Below are 25,687 nucleotides of genomic sequence, written 5' to 3' on the forward strand. Positions count from 1 at the left end.
GAGATTTCTTTATTCTCATTAGTTTCAGGTATTTTAACCTCCTCAACGGTCTTATCATTTGTTAGATCTTGAGGATCCTTTTGAACGACTGCCATCATATCGTGATCATTTTGATCATTTATTTCTTTTCTTTTTTGAGAATTTTTATCCTTGGAACCAATCGGTCTACCACGTTTCAAACGTGGCTTAGATTCATTTGCATTGACCACTTGTCCTATCGGACATCAACTCGAACTGGAGCATTCACAGCTGGAATATAAGATTTAGTAACCCTTGGAAGATTAGTAAATGCATCCGGTAGCTGATTTGCAATATTTTGCAAGTAAATCATCTTTTGAACCTCTTGCTCACATTGATTTGTTCGAGGATCCAAATGAGATAGTGATAATGCATTCCAATCTATCTTATGTTTCAGCTACCTATGTTCTCCCCCTAATGTTGGGTATACTGATTCATCAAAATAACAGTCAGCAAATCTTGCCGTAAACAAATCTCCTGTCATAGGTTCCAAATATTTTATAATGGAAGAAGATTCATACCCAACATATATTCCCAACCTTCTTTGAGGTCCCATCTTTGTGCGTTAAGGTGGAGCAATTAGAACATATACCGCACATCCAAAAATTCTAAGATGGGAAATATTTGGTTCTTGACCAAAAACCAACTGTAATGGGGAGAATTTATGATAAGTAGTTGGCTTGATGCGCACAAGTGTTGTTGCATGCAAAATAGCATGTCCCCATGTTGAAACAAAAAGTTTTGTCCTCATTAACATTGGTCTAGCTATCAATTGAAGACGTTTGATTAATGATTCTATTAGACCGTTTTGAGTGTGAACATGAGCAATCGAATGTTCAACTTTTATTCCAGTTGACATACAATAATCATTAAAGGACTGAGATATAAACTCACTAGCGTTATCAAAACAAACAGTCTTTATTGCGTAATCTGGAAATTATGCTCTTAACCTTATTATTTGAGCCAACAATCTCGCAAAAGTCATATTGCGAGTTGATAATAAGCACACATGTGACCATCTTGTAGATGCATCTATCAAGATCATATAATATTTGAAAGGTCCACAAGAAGGGTGAATTAGTCCACATATATCACCCTGTATACGTTCCAGAAATGCAGGAGATTCAATCCCAACCTTAGTTGTTGATGGTTTAATAATCAACTTTCCTTGAGAACAAGCAACACAAGAGTATTCCTTTGATAGAAGAATATTTTGATTCTTCAAAGTATGCCCATGTAAATTTTCAATAATTCTACGCATCATATTAAAATCAGGATGTCCCAATCGGTCATGCCAAATGATAAAATCATTACAATCTGTAAATCTTTTATTTACTATGGTATATGATTCAACCATACAAATACTTGTATGATATAATCCAGAAAAAAGTGCAGGTAGTTTTTCATGCACAAATCTTTTTTCATCTTTTATTATAGTAATATGAAGATATTCAATCTTTCCTTCATTTGCAGTCTCAATGTGATAGCCATTTTCGCGAATAACCTTGAAACTTAACAAATTTCTTTGAGACTTACTACAGTATAATGCATTATCAATGGCCAATATTGTTTCCTCAGGTAGTACCAAGGTCGTTTTTCCAGAGCCTTCAATTAACTTTGTACTACAAGATATTGTATTAACATAAGCCATTTTCATAATCAAATTAGAGAAATATTTCTTTTCTCTTAATATAGTGTGAGTTGTAGCACTATCAAGGAGCCACACATCTCCATTACTCATCTTGGATCCAGTTGAAGATTGAAATACATGATAAGAAAAGTGAACTTTCATAATCTTAAATACTTATTATTTTCTTTTGAAAAGTAAAAACAACATAATGAAAAACACGCCAAAAACAACATAATGAAAGCATATTATTTATTTCCCCAATAACTTGATCAAGATTTAGTTTTGATCTCCAAAGAAGTCTTCAGCTTCCAAATAAGTTATATTATCAAGGCCATCAAAACCATCATCTTTCAAGATCAAGTTTGCTTCAACATTGTCATCATATTTGTGTGAAGATCCTGTCTCATCATCATTTTTGAAAGTTAAATTTGACTCCATTCGGGCATTAGATGAGGTCCCACCTTCATTTCTCTTTCTTTTGCAAGATTCTTGATAAAGCCTAGCAAAATGCTTAGGTGCCCGACATTCATTATTTCAGTAGCCTTTCATGCCACAATGATGACAATTACCTCTTGAAGGATTGTTTTGGGGACCCATTTGGTTCTCCCTTTTTTTATTACCACCACCATGACGATTATTATATCGCCCCCTGCCATTGCCATGTCCACGCATATTATTATGACCCCGATCTTGCCGTCTTTCAAGCTGGCCATGCACTTATACCACATTTGCTTCCGGTAGTAAAGCAGTTCCAGTGAGACAGGCTTCATGATTTTTCATCAAAAAGGCATTATGTTGCTCAACTACTAGAAGTCATGAGATCAATTCAGAATACTTCTAAAAGCCCTTTTCACAATATTGCTGCTGCAATATCACATTTGAGGCATGAAAATTAGTTAGTGTTTTTTCATCATGTCCTCATCATTTATAGTTTCCCACATAATTTCAATTGGGAAACAATCTTGAATACAACAAAATTATATTCAACAACGGTTTTCAAGTCTTGAAACTGTGAGTACATCCACTCATAACGAGCTCTAGGCAGTACCGTGGCCTTTAGGTGGTCATACCTTCCTTTCAAATCAGTCCACAATTCAAGTGAATCTTTCATAGTAAGGTATTCAAGCTTCAGTCCTTCATTCAAATGATGACGAAGAAAAATCATAGTATTGGCCCTATCCTGACTCAATGTTGTATTATCCGGGGGTAATAGTAGCACTAAGACCCTTAGCAGCTAGGTGAATCTCAACATCGAGAACCCATGACAAGTAATTTTTCCCGGAGATGTCAAGTGCCACAAACTCAAGCTTCGACAAGTTTGACATGATGAAAACTATCATAAAAATAATGAAGTTAAGACAACAATACAATTGACAAAAATATTTTTTCTTCATGTGTAACTTTAACGTTAAAAACAAAACTTTGATAAAAGAAATTTAACAAACTACAATATTCAAGATAAGTAAGTTGATTATACCTGACGGATTGAAAACTTGAAAGAGGATAAAGTTATGCTGAGAACGTATTATAAAATAAAGACAAGATATTAATATCAAACTTTGTTTAACAAAGGAGAGAACTAGAGAGAATTTTAGTAGTATATTTGTTGCTACTTCTTATGTATAAATAAAATGTACAAATGGTGCCTATTTATAGATAACATACTTGGTTTCAAGTACACTAATCTTGACTTCAAGTTGGTAAGTTGGTCAAGTATGTATGTATTCAAATCCAAATTGAATACCAACTTTTAGTCTTCAAATTCAACTTGAATACCAACTTTGGTCTTCAAATCCATTTTGAATACCAACTATTATTTCTAATATATACAATAGTGTAGTATATGAACATCCACCAAATGCATTATTTACAACAAAATTTAAGTATCAAATTTTTAAAAATTTTAAGTAATAAGAATGTAATTAATGATTTTGTAAAAATTTGACTTTAAAAATAAGAAAAGATTTTATATATATATATATATGTATGTGTGTGTGCACGTGCGCACGTGTGCGTGCGCAAATAATCGTAACACAAATATGATTCAAACTGATGCATCTCTCTTAGCCTGTGACAACAAGGAAAAATGGTATTATATGACAAACGCAAAAGTGAGGTGGTAAAATATATGTGTATATTTTTATATTTACATTATTATATTAAAGTGTGAAAGATTTTTGAAAACTTATTTGAACTTTTCCACTATATTAAAAGTCTCTGCAATAGATAAAATTATTTAATTTTAAATAATCACTTTATTTTAGAAAAGTGATTTGAACTTTTTGCGCTTCATTAAAACTCTTCTTTAGACAAAACAATCTTTTAACTGTATTTTTTAATTTATTATTTAATTATTTATTATTGCAAGGTAAGGCTGCGTACAATACTCTTGTGGTGGGGTCCTTCCCTGGACACCACGCATAGCAGTAGCTTTAGTGCATTGGGCTGCCATTTTTTTAGACTTCCTAAAATATATAAAACCCTTAAAATATATGGTAGAAGAATTAATTAATATTTTCCTTTTCTATTAGACTTCCTAAAATATATGATAGGAGAATTAATTAATATTTTTCTTTCTATTATTTAATTAGAAAAATACTCCTAAAAATAGGACTCTATTAAGGAAATACTTCTATAAATATTTAGATATACATTAAACTAGAGAACAAACTGATTTATCTATTGGGAGAATATGATTGATGCTCTTTTAACTTGATTCGATTACATGTCTAGATTGGTGGATGCTTGATTTTCTAACCCTCAACTTCTTCACTATTTTTGTCAGTATAATAGAACTCAATATGTATGTGTGTGTGTATATATATATATATATTTATTCTTTGTTTTCATTTAAAATCATTCTTTATGATCAAAATTTTCACTCAGATAAAAATTAATTGGATCAAAATCGAAGCTTTGTGATCACTATTATATTGTTTTTATATAGTTTACCGATCGTAGATGAATGTCGGTTGGCTTTGAAGAATTTCTTGTGTAAAGGTTGGGTTTAACTGTATTGTTTTGATATCTTTATTATCTAATTGTTTTATTTTAACTTACAGATGCTAGATAAATGTGGATCGACTTTGAAGAATTTCTTGTATAAATGTTGGGTTTAATTGTACTGTTTTGATATCTTTATTATCTAACTGTTTTATTTTAATTTACAGATGTTTTATTTTAATTTATATTGCTAGATGAATGTGGGTCGGCTTTAAAAAATTTTACCAGGAATATATATATATAGAGAGAGAGATATACATATACATAAATATATATATACATACATACATATATATATATATATATACACATACATATATATATATAACGCCCCTAAAAGTTATTGAAAAAATTCGCTTAAACCCCTCAATAAAGACTATTACCCATTAAACACCTAAAGTATTCAAAATATGTACTATTAAACACAAAGTGCTAATATGGCAAAAGAAGTGTTCACTTTTATTTGGCGCGTCAACGAATTCCAAATGATATTTTATTTTTTTCATTAAAGGAAAGTGGCCTTCGCCCATTCTTAATTGTCTTAATTTTCACTTTGTAATGCTTATTTTTTTGGGCCTATGGCCACACTCGTGTTTCTTCGTTATTAATTAAAATGGTCTGATAAGCCCCCAAAAATTTAATTAAATAAGGATAAGAATAATATTTTTTATTCTTTATTTTGAAAACTTACACTTTATTTCTTTCATTAATATATAAAAAAAGAAAAGCAAACCTGCCCCCACCCCCCACCGCAGGCTAGTCGTCATCTTCTCCTCCCCATTTTTATTCTCAAAGCTCCTATAATTTTTCTTTCTTCATTATTTTTTTTTTTTCTTTTTCAGTCTCAAAAAATGAAAATGATTTCTGAATTATCTAATTAAATCAGCAAAAAGGAAGGAAAAAATTTCCTCCATCCAAGTTTGTTGGCTGTTCGTCCATCCATCTCCATTGCCAAATCACCTCCAAGCAAACATCATCAATCAACTGTAAACCCACTAAGTTTATTTGAAATGATAATATAATTCGATACAATAATTTAGGTCCTCTCGATTTTTCTTCATCATCGATGTCAAAAATGATTCACCGCTGGCAGACTCCCTTTCTTCCTCGCTCTTGTACCGATCTCTCTACATATCTTTCTCTCTCCCATATCAGATAAGAAAAAAAGAAGAAAATTGAGTTTGAAAAAAGGTTTTGAGTTTTGCCATAGGGAAAGGAACACCGACGCCAAAAATTGGAGAAGAAAAGGGCGGGTATTGAATATGTTGTCAATTTAATATTTTCTTTCTCAAAAATAGTTAGAAATAAATTTGAAATAATTTTTAACTTTTTTAAGTATAATATTAATTTTTTTATAATTTTTGGACTCCAGTGCCACTTGTCAAATTTTAATTTGTCTTCTTATATAATTTCGAGCTTGACTCACACGCAAAATATTTGGAAGCTAATTGTCATTTAGTATTTAATAGGTACATCAATGTGAATATTAAGGTGTTCACTAGATACTAGCCTTAGTTGAGGTGTTCAAGTGAATTCTCCTGAGAACTTTAGAAGTCGTCGATGACTTAAGCCAAACATAAAATTAGCAACCATGCTATATATTAAACAAGAGATACCTGCTGCTGAAAACAAAGCGAAGCACGCGGACAAATTGCCTGTAGTGCGTCAATATTTGGTACTTGAGAATTATAAAGACTGCATGCCACAGAGGTTATTCCAGAAAGAAGTTTTGACCCAGAAGGAAAGTCGAAGCTTGTATGGACACGAGTGAGATCCAGGAACCGCCTTTGGAAATTTCCGTGCTGTGCAGTGAGTGAAGCAGATGCAAATGAATCCACTGAAACAGCAGCATTTTCTCCTTGGGCTTGAAGGCCAAAATCTTTCAGACGTCGTAAACTGCATGATTGTAGCCTTCTCATTGAATTGTCTCCGAGATATGCAGAAAAAATAGCACCTATAAGGTCGAACATACGTAAGCTAAGCTATGACACGACAGGAATTGGAGAGGATGAGATTATTTAGCTCCCATCCTTCTACAAGACAGCACGTACTTGTATGCGTATTGACAATATGCAAATTGTTTAGATGAAAAAAATCAAGGTCAGAAGTAATTTCTAAGTAGTTGCCAATCAAGCGACATAATGCACACTTCACTCGTTGCTCACTTTCTACACTTTATCACCAAATAAAAATTGCTCAAATCAATTTTGACATTAAAATTATCACAAAAAATCCAAAAGCAAAGAGAAAAGACGAGCAGGAAGGTGGTTTTGTCAAAGGGGTCAAAATATAACTCAATATCTATATCCTTTTCTATTGAAGACAACAGATGAGAGATGTTTTCTTTTTGACAAGGTAAATAATTTTATTAACAATTAGGAAACTCTGTATACCAGACATATTAAAAGAAGAGAACCTACATCAAAATATGGTTCTCAAAAAGAGAGATCCAATCATCTATACAAATAGGAACCACGTAAGTACACCAAAAAGAAACTAGAAATGAAACACTACTTTGGAACTTTATAAAATCTTTTTCCACCCCTTCAAATGCCGTTAAATTTATTTCTTCCAAATAACCCACATGATTGCTAAGGAGGGCAATATTCCATGACCTTGGGCTTCTCTTCCCCCTCCTATGAGTCCAAATTTGCAAAGCCACCTTCACTATGCCCGACAGCATCCATAGCATACGAAACAAATTGAGGGTCACCCTCCATAATCGATTTCGACTAACCACCTTACAGTAAAAGATGATCAACATGCAGTGAGATCCAAGCAATGAAATAATTTTGAAATGCTCAGGCATGGTTTTCAAGATTTTTCTCCCTCTAGGAGGGAGAGTTTCTCTTTCCAACCCTTCCCACCAATAATCCTTCCTTCTTTCACTTCATTATTACCGGGCAATCACCTCATGTGAGTCTATTTCAGTACTCACTAGGACTCTTGGGTTCTCCAGAATGGGTGAGAACAGAATCTACTTCAAAGCGGGCTTCTAGTCTTTTGATAATTCCTAGGTGTACCTCCAGTAATACAGCATGGTATGAATGGGGTGAGAGAAGTCGGAATATGATGAGAAGACCTGATATGGGACCAAAATACGGAAATCATATTTTGACTATGAGAATGAAAAGATAAATGGATAGATAGATAATAATAGAAAGATAGACACAAAGAAGATAAGAGAATCAAGAACTAAGGAGTGTATTAAACCCCAAACCCTTAAATTCTAGCATCCACTAGCACCTAAACTCTTATGAGACCGAAAGGGTAATCAATTACCCGATCAACCAAGTAGGGTTTGGACTCATTTGTTTGCACTTAATGGAGGTTTGAATCTGAATGGTTCAGACTTCAGACCATTAAGTGCACTTTTTTTTTATTAAGATTTTAGCTTTTAATAGGTGTGAATAGGTCTTAATTCAGATTTAGAATCAAGTCTTAATAGGTCTGAAGAGGTATTTTGATGTTGGATAATATTCACCACCATTCTATTCATAATCATCAGTCACCACCTCTGCCACCGCCATCATTGTCAACCACCACCCACCACTACCTCTAATATCACAACCACCATCGACAACAAATATCGCTACCAACCACTATTGTCAATCGCTACCACACCTACTACCTCTATTATTCTAATTATATTTAACGCCACCACCGTCGTCAACAGCACCACCATCATCAACCACTACCGGTCAATCCCTACTATCGACTAACTCATCTATCACAACTAGCACTACCACTAACTACCACTAATACATCACAACCTCCACACATTGTTCGGCGGCCACCACCATTGTCACTAGTAACGCCACCTCTACCATCACTTCAATCATTATCATCGCTACAATTTATCTCTACTAACAACCATCCAACTAGCACCAACACATCGTCAACCATCATTCATTCATTTTTAAACCATCACAATCAACACCTCCAACTACTAACATCAACCAACGTCACATCACAACTACCACCATCACTATCAACTGCTACCATCATAACAGTCACTACAATACCAACCATCACATCTATCACCACTAACATTACTAATAACTAACATCAATTATTGTCACCGCAACCATCATTATAAACCATCTCTACTATCACTAACAAACATAAATATTTTTTTTCCAATCAAATAATAATTTTGTTGTATTAAATTACATACTTTTCTGATATATAATTAGGTTTATATTTGAATTGTATTTTTTATTTTATTATATATACAAATAAATTTTTTTTGTACATTCAGATATTGAAAAACAAACTGTCTTAATCATTCAGCTTTCAGATCTAGAGACAACATCTTAATCATGCAAGTGACTTATTTGCAACTTAAAAACAAGTCAACCCTTGTTGGGCATCTGCTCAAACAGGTGGGGCACAGCGCAGATGAGGCGCATATGCTACTATTTTCGTACCTGCTCAAGCAAGTTGGGCACAGATGACTTCGCAAGTCGCTTCCCCATGCCTCCGGGCTCGTTTTTACCCTCCAACGACCTCTCCAATGGCCCTTGGTCCTTCTTATATGCATTGGGCACGCTAAAACACTACTTAAATGGTATCAAGATGGCTTGGAATACATCTAACTTCATCAATAATCATGGGAGTGTGTGTAGTCCTTGGGCTTGCTTCCTTGTGAGGTCTTGGGATGAATTCGGCTCCCAGCTCCAAGTTATCCTCCACACATGGTGTTGAGCTCTTGGGAGCTTGAAAAGGGTCCCCCTAAACATATCCTTGCCTCTCATAGTTGACCATAGCTTGGGTTCCTTCATGTTGGCCTCAAATTATAATCCTTGAAAGTTCGATGCCAATTTTGCTTATATCTCTCCCTTTCTTGAAAAGGGTTCCTTGAATCCAAATCTTGCGAAACCATAGGGGTAACAAGCAAAAACGATTTGCTCATGGCATGAGGGTTAGAATTAGCAAAAGCAAACTCTTCACCAAGTCAAGGAGGAACACTTACATATAACAAAGTATCAAAATGATGAATTAAGGATGTGTAACCCACAAAATGAGAACTACTTGGCCACTCAAGAGATTTGGACAAAGGAGAAAGTAAATGAACCATGGTAATCAATCAACCACTCATCCACTCATGAAGGCTCACATTGGTTTCCTATCTCAATAAGCACAAAGCCTCTTTAAAACATTCAGCTTTGTTGGAGATCCTTCTCTTGCACAACTTTGGTTCCTCAAGTAGATTAGAAATCTTCGAGAAAGACTCCTCGTCATAGGGATGAGTACCAACAACTTCAATCAAAGTTTGTTTGTCATCTTGACCAAACACCAAGTTGGGTGTATAAGAACCACCATATTCCAAATGGTCACGGAAGTCAAATGGATAGAGTGGCCATAAACATGGGTTTAGGCAACACATCTCTCCACAAAGGTACCACCAATACGAAGAGTTATACCCTCTACACTAGCATATGCATCATTAAAGGCAAATAGAGGGTAGAGAAAGGTGTCACGCAAGTTGATTTCATCTAAAGTGCCTTCAAGTGCATGCTCATTACTATGTGGAAGAACATTTTCAAGAGTATGCACAAAAGTTGGAACACTCAAAGAAAAGTAAACAATTCGAACATAAAGACCACATTTCACTTCTTCACAATCTTTTTCTATAAGAGTACTCTCATCAAGAAGAGGTTTCCATCTTTTAGAGGAAAATGATCACACCATAGTGGGTTGTTACATAGAATATAGCCCTCAAGAAGAGCTGCATCATCAACATGGTCCACACCACTAGGTAATTCACTATGAGTGATTCCATCATCTTCAAACAAGATATTGTACTTAAAGAGAGAAGGATCAATCCAAGAAGAAGAATTGGAACAAGTAACTTCACTCTCAAAAAGACAATTATCAAGTTTCGAAGCGAGTTCAAACACATGATCATCCCTATGAGCAACGCAAACAATAGGATCTTCATCAAGAGGCATGCTCAGAGGGTCAATCCTATCTAATTGACCAACATTATCAACATCATCACTCACTTGAAGTTAATTAATCACATCACAATCATCCTCAAGTGGTGGACTAGGTTCACACACAAGTTGATCAACACAATTTCCACATGACAATATACTATCATTCAACACAATGGCTTCAACACTAGGTGGACACAAATCAATCTTACCAGAAGAATCAATTCAGTCATCAGTAAGATCAACTAGTGTATCCACGCTTTGAACTTGTACATTATCATGCAAAGAATCATTAGGCTCATATGAGGGTAAGCTATCACTCAAACTTAATAGGCTACTAGACACACAATGATCATTACATTTATTAAAGTGCAAGAGTTAGCTATGTTATCTTGATGCTTGAGAAAAGATTCTTCTTTACCTTCGGCTAAAACTCCCTTGCAAGCTTTGGAAACATGTAAGATTGCCCTTATCAAATCTTCAATGGTAATCTTCCTTTTAGGGTTTGTTCTTCTTCGCTTGCCATGTTTGTACCTACATACATGTCCTTAATAAGAGAAGGACAAACAAAGTTAGATTGGGTTGGTGGCAATCCCCTCACTTCACTCCTCTCAACCTCTTTTTTTTCTCTTTTAGATTTCCACCTTACACTCCCTTACTCCTCTCAATCTTTTGTTTCTCATTTTCATCAGACTTGGAGTAAGTGGTCACATTTCCTTGGGGCTTAGGAAGGGTAGGTAGAGAGATGATTTATCGCTTGGCTTCCTACAATCTTAAGCCAATTAGGCTCATTTGGAATTCCATTTTCTTCGAACCAATTGGCACTCAAACATAAATAACCAGAGTCCATGGGCAATACATCACACCAAACCTCATCATAAATTCCACGCCAAATGTATGGAACCTTCACTTTTAGTAACTTAGTATCCCTTCATGATATATGGATAACGCTTTGGTACTTGAGGTATCCCCAAGTACTTCACCGTAGAAAGAGTGATGTAGTTTGCGTAGCACAAATCTCTAAAACACGTGAATTCCAGAATCCCATAGATTTCCACCTCCTCTTTGAAGACTCGCCTTCTCCTTCCATAACATAGATGGCCTTCACGTATCTCTTCAAGGCACTCCACACTCGAGTAGATCGTTTTGCAGTTCCCACCGACACAACGCTCGGCCTTGAAGGTGCTTAATAGCATATATGGCTTGCTCAAACTCGTTCATATCATAACTTTTAAAAACAACCATCAAATTGCCATTTCAAATCAAGATAAGCCCTGGGACCCCGCTCTTCCTTAAAGATAGGAAGGGTAGAAGATCATGACTCTGACTATACCCTACATATCCATCTTGGTTCCCATTTCTAGACGTTTGAGCACTAGAACATGAAGGATAAGAGGTAGTAGCCCTAGGCTTTGAAGATGCGTACTCTTTTCTTCCCACGGGGCGACCTTTACTATAGGTAGTATAACTAATCACACCTATTCGACCTTGGTAAAAAGTACCACAAGACGAGGAATACAAATCTTTGCAATCTTCATGTACATATTCACCATGTCTCTTATAAGGTGCATAAAAGAAAGGGTTATACCGTCCATCACCTCTATGCTCGGAGTGGGAAGTATAACACTCCTCACATGCCTCATCATCCTCATAGGAACCATCACAGGGCTCTTGTTCCTCCCCATACTCTCCATGAGAACTACACTCACCATTTTCCTCATATTCTCCTCCGGAATTGTAGCTCTCATTCCCATATGGCTCTTGATCATGGCTATATTCATAGCCTTCATAATCTCCCTCTTCGTCATTGTCATAACTTTCGTCACCACAATCATAGTCTCATATGTCGTCGTCACAAGTATCCGAGGCTACCAATGACATACTTCCTTATATAACTCGTCATACCTACAAAATGAAAAAAAAAAATTAGTAGCAAAGCACTCGAGAGAATCTCACCTTTATATGCCTCATAACTGGAGCGGCTAATGTTGAAGGCTTATTATACTCCGGTGATAGATGAAGTGTTGATTGCTACTTTCGATCGGAACAGATTTTTGTTCGTTAGAACGATGAACGACTCAAAAACAAATAAGGACTTGAAACAAAAGAAATAATATGGAAAACAAAGTGAAAAGCACACAAGAATGAACAAGGAAAGAAAACAAACTCTAAAACTGATTAATCAACTAATAGATCGATTACTAGTCGTTAATTAGTGTTTAAGAATCAAGAGAATGAAATCAAGAATCAAGAAATGAAACTAGAATGATTAAACCTAAGCAAAGGCAATTTCGGAAAGGCTTGACATGCATTTTGAAGCAGATTAGGCGTAGGTTGTGACCTGCTCACGCACCTTGGGCGCAGATCAAACCAGAAACTGCCCTTGGTGACCTGCGCCCGACTAGTTTGAGCAAATAGGGTGCAAATAGGGCACAGGTGACTCCAGTCCACCTGGAAAAGGCTGAATTTTCCCCCTTTGTGGGCCCCCTTTGCTTCTCGCTCTTGGAATATTCCTTGGGCCCTTTGGATATGCTTTTAGACCAACACTTTTCTTGCCATTTCCTTTCTCTTTCTTAGATTAAACAACTTCGGTTGAAGATTCAACTTGAAGATATGAATCTTCTCAATAACAACAAGAATACTAAAATTCCCAACTACTTCGTTTTGACTCGGAATCGCATGAAATTTTAATCATAGGTTCCTTTCATCATGAGGAACACATTACAATCATCATTGACCTTCAAATCTTTAAAAAAATTTCCCAAAATTTCAACCCATTTACATCTTCTTCAAGCTTCAAGAACTCAAAAATGGTGAATTTCCAAAACTTCTCCGATTGACACCAACTTTTAAACCTAAGTCCTCTCAACGTGGGGAACGCCTTTTCAACCATTTCACCCTTAAATTCCAACTCAAAATTTGTAGAACTAAGAACCCGTTTCTTCTTTTTTCAAGCTTAAGATTTCTAGTATTGAAACTTCAAAAATGACTTCAACAATGACTTCAAAGATTTCAAAAATGACTCTAGTATTGAAATCATTTGAAGTCATTTTTTCTAGTATCTCAAAAATTTTGAAACTAGTTTTTTCAAGCTTAAGAAATCTTTGAAATCATTTTTGAAGTTTCAATACTTGAAGAAACTAGTCATATGATTTCAATACTAGATTCAAAGAAACTAGTATTGAAATCTTTGAAGTCATTTTTGAAGTTTCAATACTTCAAAGATTTGAAACCACATTACTAGAAGAAACTAGTTCTAGTATTGAAACTTCAAAAATGACTCAAAACTCAACTGTTTTGGGGATTTATTTTCTAAAAACGTTTTTTGTGGACTCTTGTTCTTTTATTTTTTATTTTCTATTTTCTTGATATTTAACCCAAGATTAGAATCGTTAGAACGACACTAAGCCCTTGCCCAGATACCAAATGATATGGGACCAAAATACGGAAATGATATTTTGACTATGAAAATGAAAAGATAAAGGGATAGATCAATAATGATAGAAAGATGAATACCAAAAATATAAGAGATCAAGAACTAAGGATGTATTAAACCCCAAAACCCTTAATTCTAACATCCACTAGCACCTAAACTCTTACGAGAACAAAAGGGCAATCATTCACCTGATCAGCCAAGTTTCTAACAAGAAATCAACATATGTTTTTCAAAGCTACAGACTCTCTCTAGAGTGTCATAACATCAATAAACATCAAAAACTACAGGAAATAAAGTAAGGCTTGGGTACTTATACCCTTAGGCTAAACATTATACCCGTTGGGCCCAAAAGCGACCCATTTGCAACTTAAAAACAAGTCAGCCCGTGTTGGGCATCTGGTCAAGCAGGTGGGGCGCAGATGGGCGCATGTAGGGTGCATATGCCATTGTTTTGGCACCTGCTCAAGCAGGTTGGGCGCATGTTGGGGAAGGAGACTTCGCAGGTCACTTCCGCATGCCTCCGAGATTGTCTTTACCCTCCTACGACCTCCCTAATGACCCTTGGTCCTTCTTATATGCATTGGGCACTCTAAAACACTCCTTAAATGGTATCAAGATGGCTTGGAACACATAACTTCATCAATAATCATGGGAGTATTTGTAGTCCTTGGACTTGCTTCCTTGTGAGCTCTTGGGATGAGTTCGGCTCCCGACTCCAAGCTATCCTCCACACAAGGTGTTGAGCTCTTGGGAGCTTGAAAAGGGTCCCCCAAATATATCCTTGCCTCCCATAGTTGACCATGGCTTAGGTACCTTCCTGTCAGCCTTGGATTATAGTCCTTGAAAGTTCGAAGCCAATTTGACTTGTATCAAGATCTACCATGAGCAGTAAGAGCATAGATGGATCTGTTTCACCCTTGAAGAGGACTGTAGTCACAAAGGACAAAAAGCACAGGAGATGGAAGTTTACATAACAGGATACAGAGCACTTTTGTAGCAGGACGCATAATACACATGGGAGATATATGAGTATAATCTCATTAAATAGTAAGGGAAAGGCACCAACAACTGAATTGATTCAATCTTCCAACCATAGACAGATAGTGTCTTCCATGTTGCTAGCTTCTTTTCACATATCTCAAATCAAAGTCTGCCGAAATTTGGAACACTATTATTGAGAAATGTGAAAAGAAACTAGCAAAATGGAAGACGTTAATCATCTATGGTTGGAAGATTGACTATTATGAATTCAGTTCTTGATGCCATCTGGCATACATGATGTCCATGTTCCTTATAACAGCAGAGATAATCAATAGGTTAGCATCAGGAGAAACTTTTTGTGGTAGGAAACTTAGAAAAAAATGTTACAATTTGGTCAACTGGAGAGTTGTTCTTCCTGGGAAGAGATATGGAGGTACGGGGATAAAGAATTTGAAGGTATAAAGCAAAGCTCTCATGATGAAATGGTTGTGCCAGTATACTAGTGAACACCAACTACAGCAGGGAAATTATCAAAGCTAAGTATGATCAAGAGGATAATTGGATGACTAAGAAGGTCACTATATGGAGTTTGTCTATGGAGATCTATTCAAGCACGATCCAATGAGTTGAAAGCTCAATCCAAGATCAAAGTGTTAGATGCAAACAAAACCAACTTCTGGAAACACAATTGACATGTGGTTTGACTCCAGATATTTCCGACCTAGTTAGTCATCGGTAGAATACAGTAGCAGATATATGGACACTCCAAGGTTGGAACATCAATTTCAGGAGACAAATCGACGACTGGGAAGTCCAGAGGGCGGCTGGAGCAATTTTCTGAGCTACAAGCAGGTGAAAATGTTCTTTGGTGGCAAGGCAACACCAAAGGCCTATTCAGGGTCAATGCAACATACAAACTGTTGAGTCAACCCAATCAACAAGTAGCCAACTGGCCATGGAAACAAATTTGGAAGGCTAAAGTCCCTCATAAATTAGATTGTTTTGTGTGGCTGGTAGCAAAAGAAGTTGCACTTTCTCTGGACAATTTGATGAGCAGAGGGCTTACATTATGTTCAAGATGAGTATTATCTTACGTCGTAAAGGCATCTCCTGGTCTATGTCAGGTAAGGATTCGGAAAATCTCAGTAGTTGAGAAGGAATGGGACGAAACTCTCAGTAGTTAAGAAGGAATAGGATCACACACAAAGAATATGAGAAGATGGAGAATTGTCCCGGCTTGCATTTGGTGGACAATTTAGGACTCCATATGTTTTGAGAGTTTAGAAATTGATGTGCAGATCTTCAAGTTAATCTATATATATCCGCAGGTCCACTACATCACAATAATGTAGTTCCCTACTAAAGTGTTGTAGACGTGTAGTTACATTGAGCCCTATATCTTCTAGATTACAACCAATCTATGGCTGTGTTAATAGCTTCTGACAGATCTAAGACTACCTGTTTACACCAGAAATAATACAGAGCCAGACAAACTTAAATCTTTGAATGTTGCTCTGTTTCCCTTGAAAACATTTTTTATTTCTTTCCTTCCATACAGTCCACCATATACTTGTGGGGACAATCTTCCATCTCTCCTCCTTTTTAGCTGCATTTCCATCCCTATTCCAGCTCTTCAGCACCTCTTTAATTCTACCCGGTTTCACCCATACTAATTTCCTCATATTGAACATTTGTCATAGCTGGTCAGTCCACTTGCAATGTAAAAAGAGATTGTTGAATGTCTCTACCTGTTCTTCACACAAAAAACACCTGGAGCATAGGTGAAAGCCTTTTTTTTTGCAGATTCTCATGTGTCAAAACCGCCTCCTAAGCCAGCAACCAAGTGAAGCAATTTATTTGACAGGTATCTTAGTTCTCCATATCATCTTCCAAGGCCATTCTGTTTCTGAGACACCTGTAATGTTGAGATCTCTGTAGGTAGATTTTACAGTGAAGCATCCATTACTCCCCACCTTCCATACCAATGAGTCCTCTTCTCAGATAAGATTGTTGATTTGTGCAATTGTGACATAGAATTCAGCTATCCTGCTCATCTCCCAATCGTTCAGGTTTCTCTTGAAATGTAAGTTCCATCCCTAGCCAGTCGGTCCACAATTTAGTTACTGTTGCTTGATGCGATTGGCATAGATTACAAAGATCTAGGAACATTTGGCTCAATGAGTTCTGGCCACACCATCTGTACTTCTAGAAGGACACCTTTCTGCCATTTCCAACTTTGAAGCTTGGTCTTTCTAACACTATATCCCATGAACTCCTGATGGACCTCCATACGCTGGATCCCATTGAAATTTATGAAGTCTTTCCAACCTTTCAATTACTTTGCCAAGGGCCTGCAAAAATGACACGAAGTACGTAGGAATACAAAAAGGGTGCTTTTGATCAAAACTATTTTACCCTCTTTCTACAAACACCTCTTTTGTCATCCCGCTAGTCGTTTCTCCACCCTCTTGTGATCACCTGATTCAAAGGAGTAGGTAGAACACACCACCTTGCAGTTCAACCATGCGCCCTCTTGTGGATATTAACCATTAGTCCCACAGAGTGATCTCATATTTTCTGAGGTTAATCTTAAGGTCTAACACAACCTAGAACCAAAGACGAATTTGTCTTGAATGATTTAACAGGTGTGAGATATATCTGCCAGAATTCCCAACTTACGTAACTCTCGACCAGTTCAGATAACGAGAGGACCAATACATAATGGAAAATGCTGCTATATTAATGTGGTGAGAAATTAACAAGTATACAAGTGATATACAAAGGTCGAGAAAAGCACCAGCAGACCGAGTGAAAACAATAATATTAGCTCTAAATTATAAAGAAGAAATTTTAGCAATGATATTGCAATTCTCACCAAGGATCCATGATGCTGAAATATGAGGATTAGACAGGAACATATCATATGGTTGCACCATTTTTAGCATAGATGCTTCACTTTGCCAAAGGTCGATATTTTTCTTCAAGGAAACTACACCTTTGGCAGTGAAACCTGGAAGCAAAGCAGCAGGCGGTAATTCATCACCAAGCTGACCTTCATACTGCCTGGGTGAACCTGCACAACTATTGAAAAACAAATGATAGCTTGCACCAGAGTCGAGAGTAGTTGATGCAAGATCAAGTGCGAGTGAGAGTGGTACATCCCAGTATCTCCCGTTACCATCAACAAAAAGTCCTGGCCAAGCTGCCTCCATTACAAGATTATGATGAGGAAACTGAACAAAAAAAGGAAAGAATCTGTTATAAAAGTAGTTCTGCTTAAAATAATGTAGAAGAAACCAAGGAAAAGTGATTGACTAGTTCTTTATCAATATTCACTGGTTTCTTTATCATAACAAATCAAATAATGCTTGGATGTGATGTAGATACTTTGATAGAAAACTCTAATCTTTTGGTGTAGTTCAAAATACTTAAATAATGCAGATGTTATAACGGAATCATCAGTTCCCTGCATAACTGACACTAGGAATGGAGCCACAGTATCCCCTTGGTGCTTATTAAAATGCGATGCAGGAATGTTACCAGTTTCAAAAAAAAATGTGATGCAGGAAAAGGGGTTAAGAAATAGGTAACATCGGTATCACTTTTCATGCAAAAACAACAGCATTTACTTTAGCTAATTTACCAGATGGTCCCTGGTTATTCAAGGACTTATTAGGATTAGGATCCTTAGACTCCTCTTTTAAACAGAGATAGTCTCAACCTTTTTCCTAATTACACGTTTTATTTTTTTGAAATTGGCAAAATAATAAATCATGTACAACAACAACAACAACAACAACAACAACAAACCCAGTGTATTCCCACCTAGTGGGGTCTGGGGGGGTAAGATATACGCAGTCCATACCTCTACCTCTGATGAAGTAGAAAGGCTGTTTCCGATAGACCCCCGGCTCAAGGCACAAGATACCACACAAACACATAGTAAAGCACAGAAGCAGATTACATATCATAAATACGGCACCCATAAGTAATATAAAACAGAGGAAGGCAGAGGAAAGCACACAGATTCGTAATAAAACATGGAACACGGAACACGGAACACGAAATCATAACAGGAATAAAACCCCCACCAAGTAATTCCCTACACTAGCGACCCAAACTGGCCCTAATCCTCTGCCGTAATTCGCGCCCTCCAGACCTTCCTATCTAGGGTCATGTCCTCGGTGAGCTGTAACTGTTCCATGTCCCGCCTAAAACCATCCAACGCTAGCCTCTCACACCTACGGACCGGGGCATCCATGCCCCTCCTCTTCACGTGTCCGAACCATCTCAATCGTGCTTCCCGCATCTTGCACTCCACTGAAGTCACACCAACCTTCTCCCGGATAGTCTCATTCCGAACTCTATCCCCTCTAGTCAGTCCACACATCCAGCGCAACATCCGCATTTCTGCCACCTTCATTTTTTGGATGTGGAAGTTCTTAACTGGCCAACACTCCGCTCCATACAACAAGGCCGGACGGACTACCACCCTGTAGAATTTGCCTTTAAGCTTGGGCGGCACCTTCTTATCACACAGCACCCCCGACGCGAGTTTCCACTTCATCCATCCCGCCCCAATACGGTGCGAGACATCCTCGTCAATCTCACCGTTACTCTGGATCACGGACCCAAGATACTTGAACTTATCCCTCTTACATACCTCCTGTGCTTCCAGCTTCACTACTACCTCATTCTCCCGCCTCACGTCATTAAACTTGCATTCCACATACTCTGTCTTGCTTCTGCTCACCCTGAACCCTTTAGACTCAAGAGTTTGCCTCCACACCTCTAATTTGTCATTCACACCCCCTCGAGTCTCATCTATCAGCACTACATCGTCTGCAAAAAGCATACACCACGGCACCTCCCCTTGAATGCGCCGCGTCAACACATCCATCACCAACGCAAACAAAAAGGAACTAAGAGTAGATCCCTGATGCAATCCTGTCCGGACAGTGAAATGCTCTGAGTCTCCTCCCGCCGTCCTCACCTGGGTTTTCGCTCCATCATACATATCCTTAATTACTCTGGTATATGCCAGCGGTACTCCACTCACCTCCAAGCATCTCCAAAGCACCTCCCTGGGGACTTTGTCATATGCCTTCTCCAGGTCGATAAACACCATGTGCAGGTCCTTCTTCCTCTCCCTATACTGCTCCACCAACCTCCGCACCAGGTGGATTGCCTCCGTCGTCGAGCGGCTGGGCATAAATCCGAACTGGTTTTCCGAAATAGACACTATCCGTCTCAGCCTCACCTCGACCACTCTCTCCCAGATCTTCATAGAGTGACTCAATAACTTAATCCCCCTATAGTTATTGCAACTCTGAATGTCCCCCTTATTCTTATAGAGAGGGACCATGGTACTCCACCTCCACGCCTCGGGCATCTTTGCCGTCCTGAAGATTTCATTAAACAATCCAGTCAAAATAATAAATCATGTAAATAGGAAAAATGTTGAGCCTATCTCTGTTTATAAGAGAAGTCTAAGAATCCTAAATAATAATAATACGAGCATGATTAGCATGGAGAACATTAAAAGGGTCTTCTATATATGGATGATAGCTTGGAGCCTGAAGGATGCTATGGAGCAACAAATACACAAGGTAAGGTCATGAGCGATCAAGATGTCATTTGGGCAATGCAGAAAGGCAATAGCTACTTTGGGGCTATTTTGTAATAGGCTATTTGTGCAAGGACAAAAAGTATAAATAGCTGCCTTAGCCATTTTTCATCTTTAGAATTTGATGAATTGAAAATTGAACTCCTTTGAGAGTGTAGGATGGAATCCCTTTATTATAGCCATAGTGTTAATTAGATTAGTGATGGGTGGATTCCCATTGTTGATCTAAAACTTCTTAACCTTGATTTTCATAAGAGTTAATCATTTGTGGATTCAAATCGGGTTTCTCTATTCTAATTGAAATCAAGTTCTCTTCTTCCTTGGTTAATTGATTCGATTAGCCCTTCTTTTTTATATTCTCATCTCAATTTCTTCTAATTCTCATCTCTTATTTCTCCACATTCTTTATTTTGTGGTGTTGATTTTTTGCATTTTTGATATCGATTCTAGTGTCTGATTAGGATCGTTATCAAATAAGTCCTTGAATAAGCAGGGACCATCAGGTAAATAATGACTCAAAGTAAAACTGCAATGGTCCCTAGTTTTACATTGTTTCACGGGATGATTAACAAAAAATTAGGCCCAACACACAGGTCATGGTGTTGTTCCTACCTCCTAGACTTTCCTATGATTGCTCAATTTGCAATTCATAAGGGAATTGCAGACCTTGGAACTCTTCAGAGAGAGTTCCTAATCTCTTTAGTTTATGGGAAACTCAACCTGTTTCATTTATAGATGTCAACTCTATTCCAGAGGGAGTTAAAATAGAAACAGTTCTAACTCACAGGTTGCAATAGAAAGAGTCATAACAAAATATAAATAGTAAAACACCTTAATTAAGTTAGGAAGTACTATTTGAAGCTAAAACAAATAATTGAAAAATATGAATCCTATATTTGTACATTAATTCCTGTGTCTTGCATACTGTTTGCCAAAAGACACGTTGATAATATTACTCCCTTCCGGGAGAAAAAGCCTATACTCAGGCTTGAATTTGGAAAGGCATGCTTGAAATGATGCACATCCTCCCAAGTAGAATCCTCAACAGGAGACACCGCCACAAATTCGAGAAGTCCAATAATTAGCTTGAAGGTATTTTCACCAAGTCCTTTATTGGTCCTCGAATCAGTTTCATTTGTAACAAGCTTGGTACATGTGCACTAACTTAAGAGTAAGCATTAAGAATGTTGTTATATTAATACAAGTACTTTGACTTCAACCAGAATTAATTAGGGAGATACTACACGTAATTGAAATATGCGGCCTTGATTTGTCTTCTAGTTTAGAATGTATGTACTATTTGAACACACTATAGTTTAGGTGAACATTAAGAAATACATTGTTCTTTTTATTTTGATAATCGTGGTGTTCGGGCTAGCTTTCATGCACCTCGACTAAATCCACGGGATGCCTACCACCCCCACTAGCAACAGATACTAGGTAACTCTGTACATCAAGGCTAGGACAAATGAGAAGAATCACCTAGTGTTTTTTCGTCTCGGTTAAGACTTGAACTAGAGCCCTCCGGTTATCAACTCACTTCACTGACCACAAGGCCAAAACCTTGGGTGTTACATTCTTCATTTTCTTTCCTCATCATATATCTCAAAATTCTTAATACTTCTCTCCGAGTTATTTACAAATCGTTTATGCGAGTTTGCTACATATATTAACTAACTTGAGTACCTACAACAGACCTGGTGAATATTTATGCAAGTTGATGATTTGACCTTACGAACTTTACAATATCTCCTTGTAGAATCTTTAACAGCCAAAGTGACAACCAATTTCCATGGGCTTGCTTCCCTCATGAATCACTGGATTAAGCAATATGAAGTTCCTCTTGATTATCACAGTTTGGCATCCCTATTTCTCACGATGTTAATAGCATAATTCCATAGCAATATGAAAATGACTGATGTGAACTGGCAACCTCAATGACTAGGGGATAATTTAATCTGCCTAGATCCTGGTGTGGAAGTGTTAAAAAGGTGTTGTTTCAACTTAGCTCTTTATAATAGGGGTCCTAACAAAATAAAAATAGCAAAAGTCTTAATAAAATAACAAAAGTCCTAACAAAATAAAAAAAGCAAAAGTCCTAACAAATAAAAATGGCAAGTCCTATAATTCGCTTAAGGAAAAGTTCTATTTTCTTTTAATAATGGTGGTGTGCGGGCTAGTTTTTGCGCACCTCGACTAAATCCACGGGATACCTGTCACCTCCCACCAGCAACAGATATCAGGAACGCTGTCCACCAAGGCTAGAACATGGGAAGAATCACCTAACTTTTTTTGCCTCTATTAGGATTTGAACCTAAGACCTCGGGTTCTCAACCCACTTCATTGACCACTAGGCCACACCCTTAGGTGCGAAGGAAATGTTCTATTAGGATCTTAGAAATAATTCAAAAATCAATATCATATTCCCTTATTAAATCCAGTGTTTGGAATATATCCGAGAGAAAGTGAGAGCGGCTTCGGTGGAGGACAAAATGCAGGAAGTGAAGTTGCGATGGTATAGACAAGCGATAAAGAGGTGCACGAATGCTCCAGTATGGAGGTGTGAGGGGCTGGCTATAGATGGTTTTAGGTGGGATAGAGGTAGGCCGAAAAAGTATTGGAGGGAGGTGATTAGGCATGATATGGAGCAGTTACAGCGTACAGAGAACATGACCCTTGATAGGAAGGTGTGGAGAACTCGAATTAGGGTAGAGGGCTAGTGGGTAGGAGGTCAGCCGTTATAGTAGGGAAGAGTGCTTTGTTTGTATCTGCGCCTAGAGTTTCATGTTCATAGTGTTTCAGTGATGTTTATGATTTTGGATAGATAGTTTATAGTAGTACCTTGTGGGTGTCTTATTTCCTTTAGTATCTAGGAGTGTGTTATCCCATCTTGTTGTGTGCTTTTGTGTTTTTCGTTTGTTATACTATTATATGTCCTGAGCCGGGGTCTATCAGAAACAACCTCTCCACTTTATCTGAGGTAGTAGTATGGACTACGTATACTTTACCCTCTCCAGACCCCACTTTGTGGAAATACACTAGGTATGTTGTTGTTGTTTACTATACTTCCACATCATTGTGGTGTTCCAATTGGAAACTTAACTACAAAACGGAAAGAGACTTATTCAGCAACAGAGAAAAGAAAATCTCCTCTTTAAACGGTGAGTTTAAAATAATATATGAAGCGTGATATTTTCTCACAAAGACATAGAATATGACAGGAAACTCAATCAGCAGGTCATGAAATTTTAGAGTTCATACATGCTTGCCTTATGATGAAGAACTGCTTTTTTCTGGGGCATCTTGTCATCACCATAAGCATCCAAACTTATGATCAATGCATCATCAGGTGTTAGAAACAGCTCTGAACAGAACCCAAGGGCATAAAAAGATTTTTGGATAAAGTTCCTTCTAATGGACTGAAGCCATGAGGAGTCTGGCAGATGCTTAGTTTTATTTTTTCTTAGAGAAGAAACAAATTTCTGGACATTTAACTGACCAAGTAACATAGCAGACCTGCAAGATTGAGGATTAGTGAACTACAGATTTGCAGCAACTTCACATTGCAAGCAACAAAAAGAACGTGAAAGTGCAACAAGATGATAGTTGAATACCAAATAAAGTATAACCATATTAAAGTTCCTCAAGACCAGAATGGACATCTCTAAATGTAATATTACTCTGACGTTCACAAGAGACAAATGATCAGTCGCATCCACCTAAGGAAAAAAATGCTGAAAAGTTCAAACACCACATCATTGCTAACTTCAACATAGCAATGAAGCACAGTGTTACCTAAATTGAAGGAATTCATGAAAAAGTCGAAATTTCAGCTGCTACACAGGGATTTTACAGAAAAATCCGATTGTTCCAGCTCAAGAATGAATGGAAGAATTTGGTAGAGAGAAATGTCGTATTAGGCTTAAATGAATGTAATCTGTTATTGTAATATGATTTACAGAGAATTGGACAAGAATATAATTTGTAACTGCCTCCAACTACTTCAACAGATTGTAACTAACATAAGCAGTACATTCTGACCTTTATCAACTAATGTCTAGCTGTGGCAAACTATACTATTTCATGTATCAAATTTAGTCCAAGCCTTGGTGGGACAGAGTCACCCGAATACATGAGTTGATAGGAGATGAAAGCTAGTGTGAAACTAGCCGAGGTAGCAGGCCCGGCCAGACACCAAGGTTACTGACTAGTTAGCTCCACATAATTAATGGGGTTTTCACGTTGAAACAAAAGCTGGTGGTAAATATATTTGATTTGCAGTCTAAACATACCAGGTTTCACCTATAGGGAGAGAAAGAACCCGTTGAATCAAGAAGCCCCTGCTGGCGGCGAAAGAAGGGACGAAAGGCATGGCCATAAAGCGCTGAAAGAAATGGATTTGTTGGTACCTTGACAGCCTGGAACCACGAGATAACCCCAAGGGCAATGGGTCGCCCGGAACTGGCCGTGCCTGGCCATTGAGAGTAATTGGAGTCGACAAGTCCAATTCCCAGAATCCTCCAGAGTCCATAGCCCACCTAAGCTTTTTCATATCTCTTCGTCAGATTCTCCCCCTCAAAGCGAATGCACCTTCGGCCGAGTGAGGTATTTGGCTCACTCTTGCACTCGTTTTGTTGTTTTCATTAGTTACGGTCAAACTTTTCTGCGACGACTAAATAAGGGTTCATTTGACAGTGTATACAAAAATAATCCTTTCAATTAATATCTTATTTGATACACTTTTTTATTTTATTTATTATTAAGAAGTATATTACAAATGTATACACTTTTTTATTTCATTAATTTAAAAAATATACTCTATTTGTTATTAAGAAGTATATTACAAATATATAGAAAATAAGGTATTAGTAATGCAATGGATTCTAATGCATGTGTTAGATAAGTTAAAGTCATAATTATTCCTCAAAATCTTTTTCACGTCCTTTATGCCATATTTATAAAAGGCATTTTTGTAAAACAAAAAAAATACAAATTATATAATTTATGCTATTTTTAATATATCAAATCAAATATTGCATAAGAAAAATGCAAAC

The 25,687-nt window shown here is 37.2% G+C and overlaps 1 protein-coding gene across 5 annotated transcripts in view; it reads right to left on the reverse strand.

Annotated features, from left to right (window-relative positions):
- The window catches only part of LOC107879382 (protein TRIGALACTOSYLDIACYLGLYCEROL 4, chloroplastic), a 36,043-nt gene extending 10,763 nt beyond the window's left edge, over positions 1 to 25,280 (reverse strand). For 3 of the 5 annotated variants that reach the window (XR_001676994.2, XM_047396994.1, XM_016726440.2), the window contains exons 1-4: positions 24,926 to 25,279; positions 23,903 to 24,149; positions 17,883 to 18,240; positions 6,268 to 6,605 (exon numbers count right to left, since the gene is read on the reverse strand). Coding sequence is in view for 4 of the 5 variants with exons in the window: in XM_047396994.1 (XP_047252950.1) it covers positions 6,268 to 6,605; positions 17,883 to 18,240; positions 23,903 to 24,149; positions 24,926 to 25,185 (1,203 nt within the window). In the remaining variant the exon portion in view is untranslated. Of the gene's footprint in view, positions 1 to 1,795; positions 2,982 to 6,267; positions 6,606 to 17,882; positions 18,241 to 23,902; positions 24,150 to 24,925 lie in introns of those variants that run through there. The other 2 variants (XM_016726446.2, XM_016726430.2) reach the window with 2 other exon arrangements.
- Between the last annotated feature and the right edge of the window lie 407 nt (positions 25,281 to 25,687).

Source organism: Capsicum annuum, chromosome 1 (assembly GCF_002878395.1).
Source record: "Capsicum annuum cultivar UCD-10X-F1 chromosome 1, UCD10Xv1.1, whole genome shotgun sequence".
In the NCBI taxonomy this organism is placed as follows: Eukaryota; Viridiplantae; Streptophyta; class Magnoliopsida; order Solanales; family Solanaceae; genus Capsicum; species Capsicum annuum.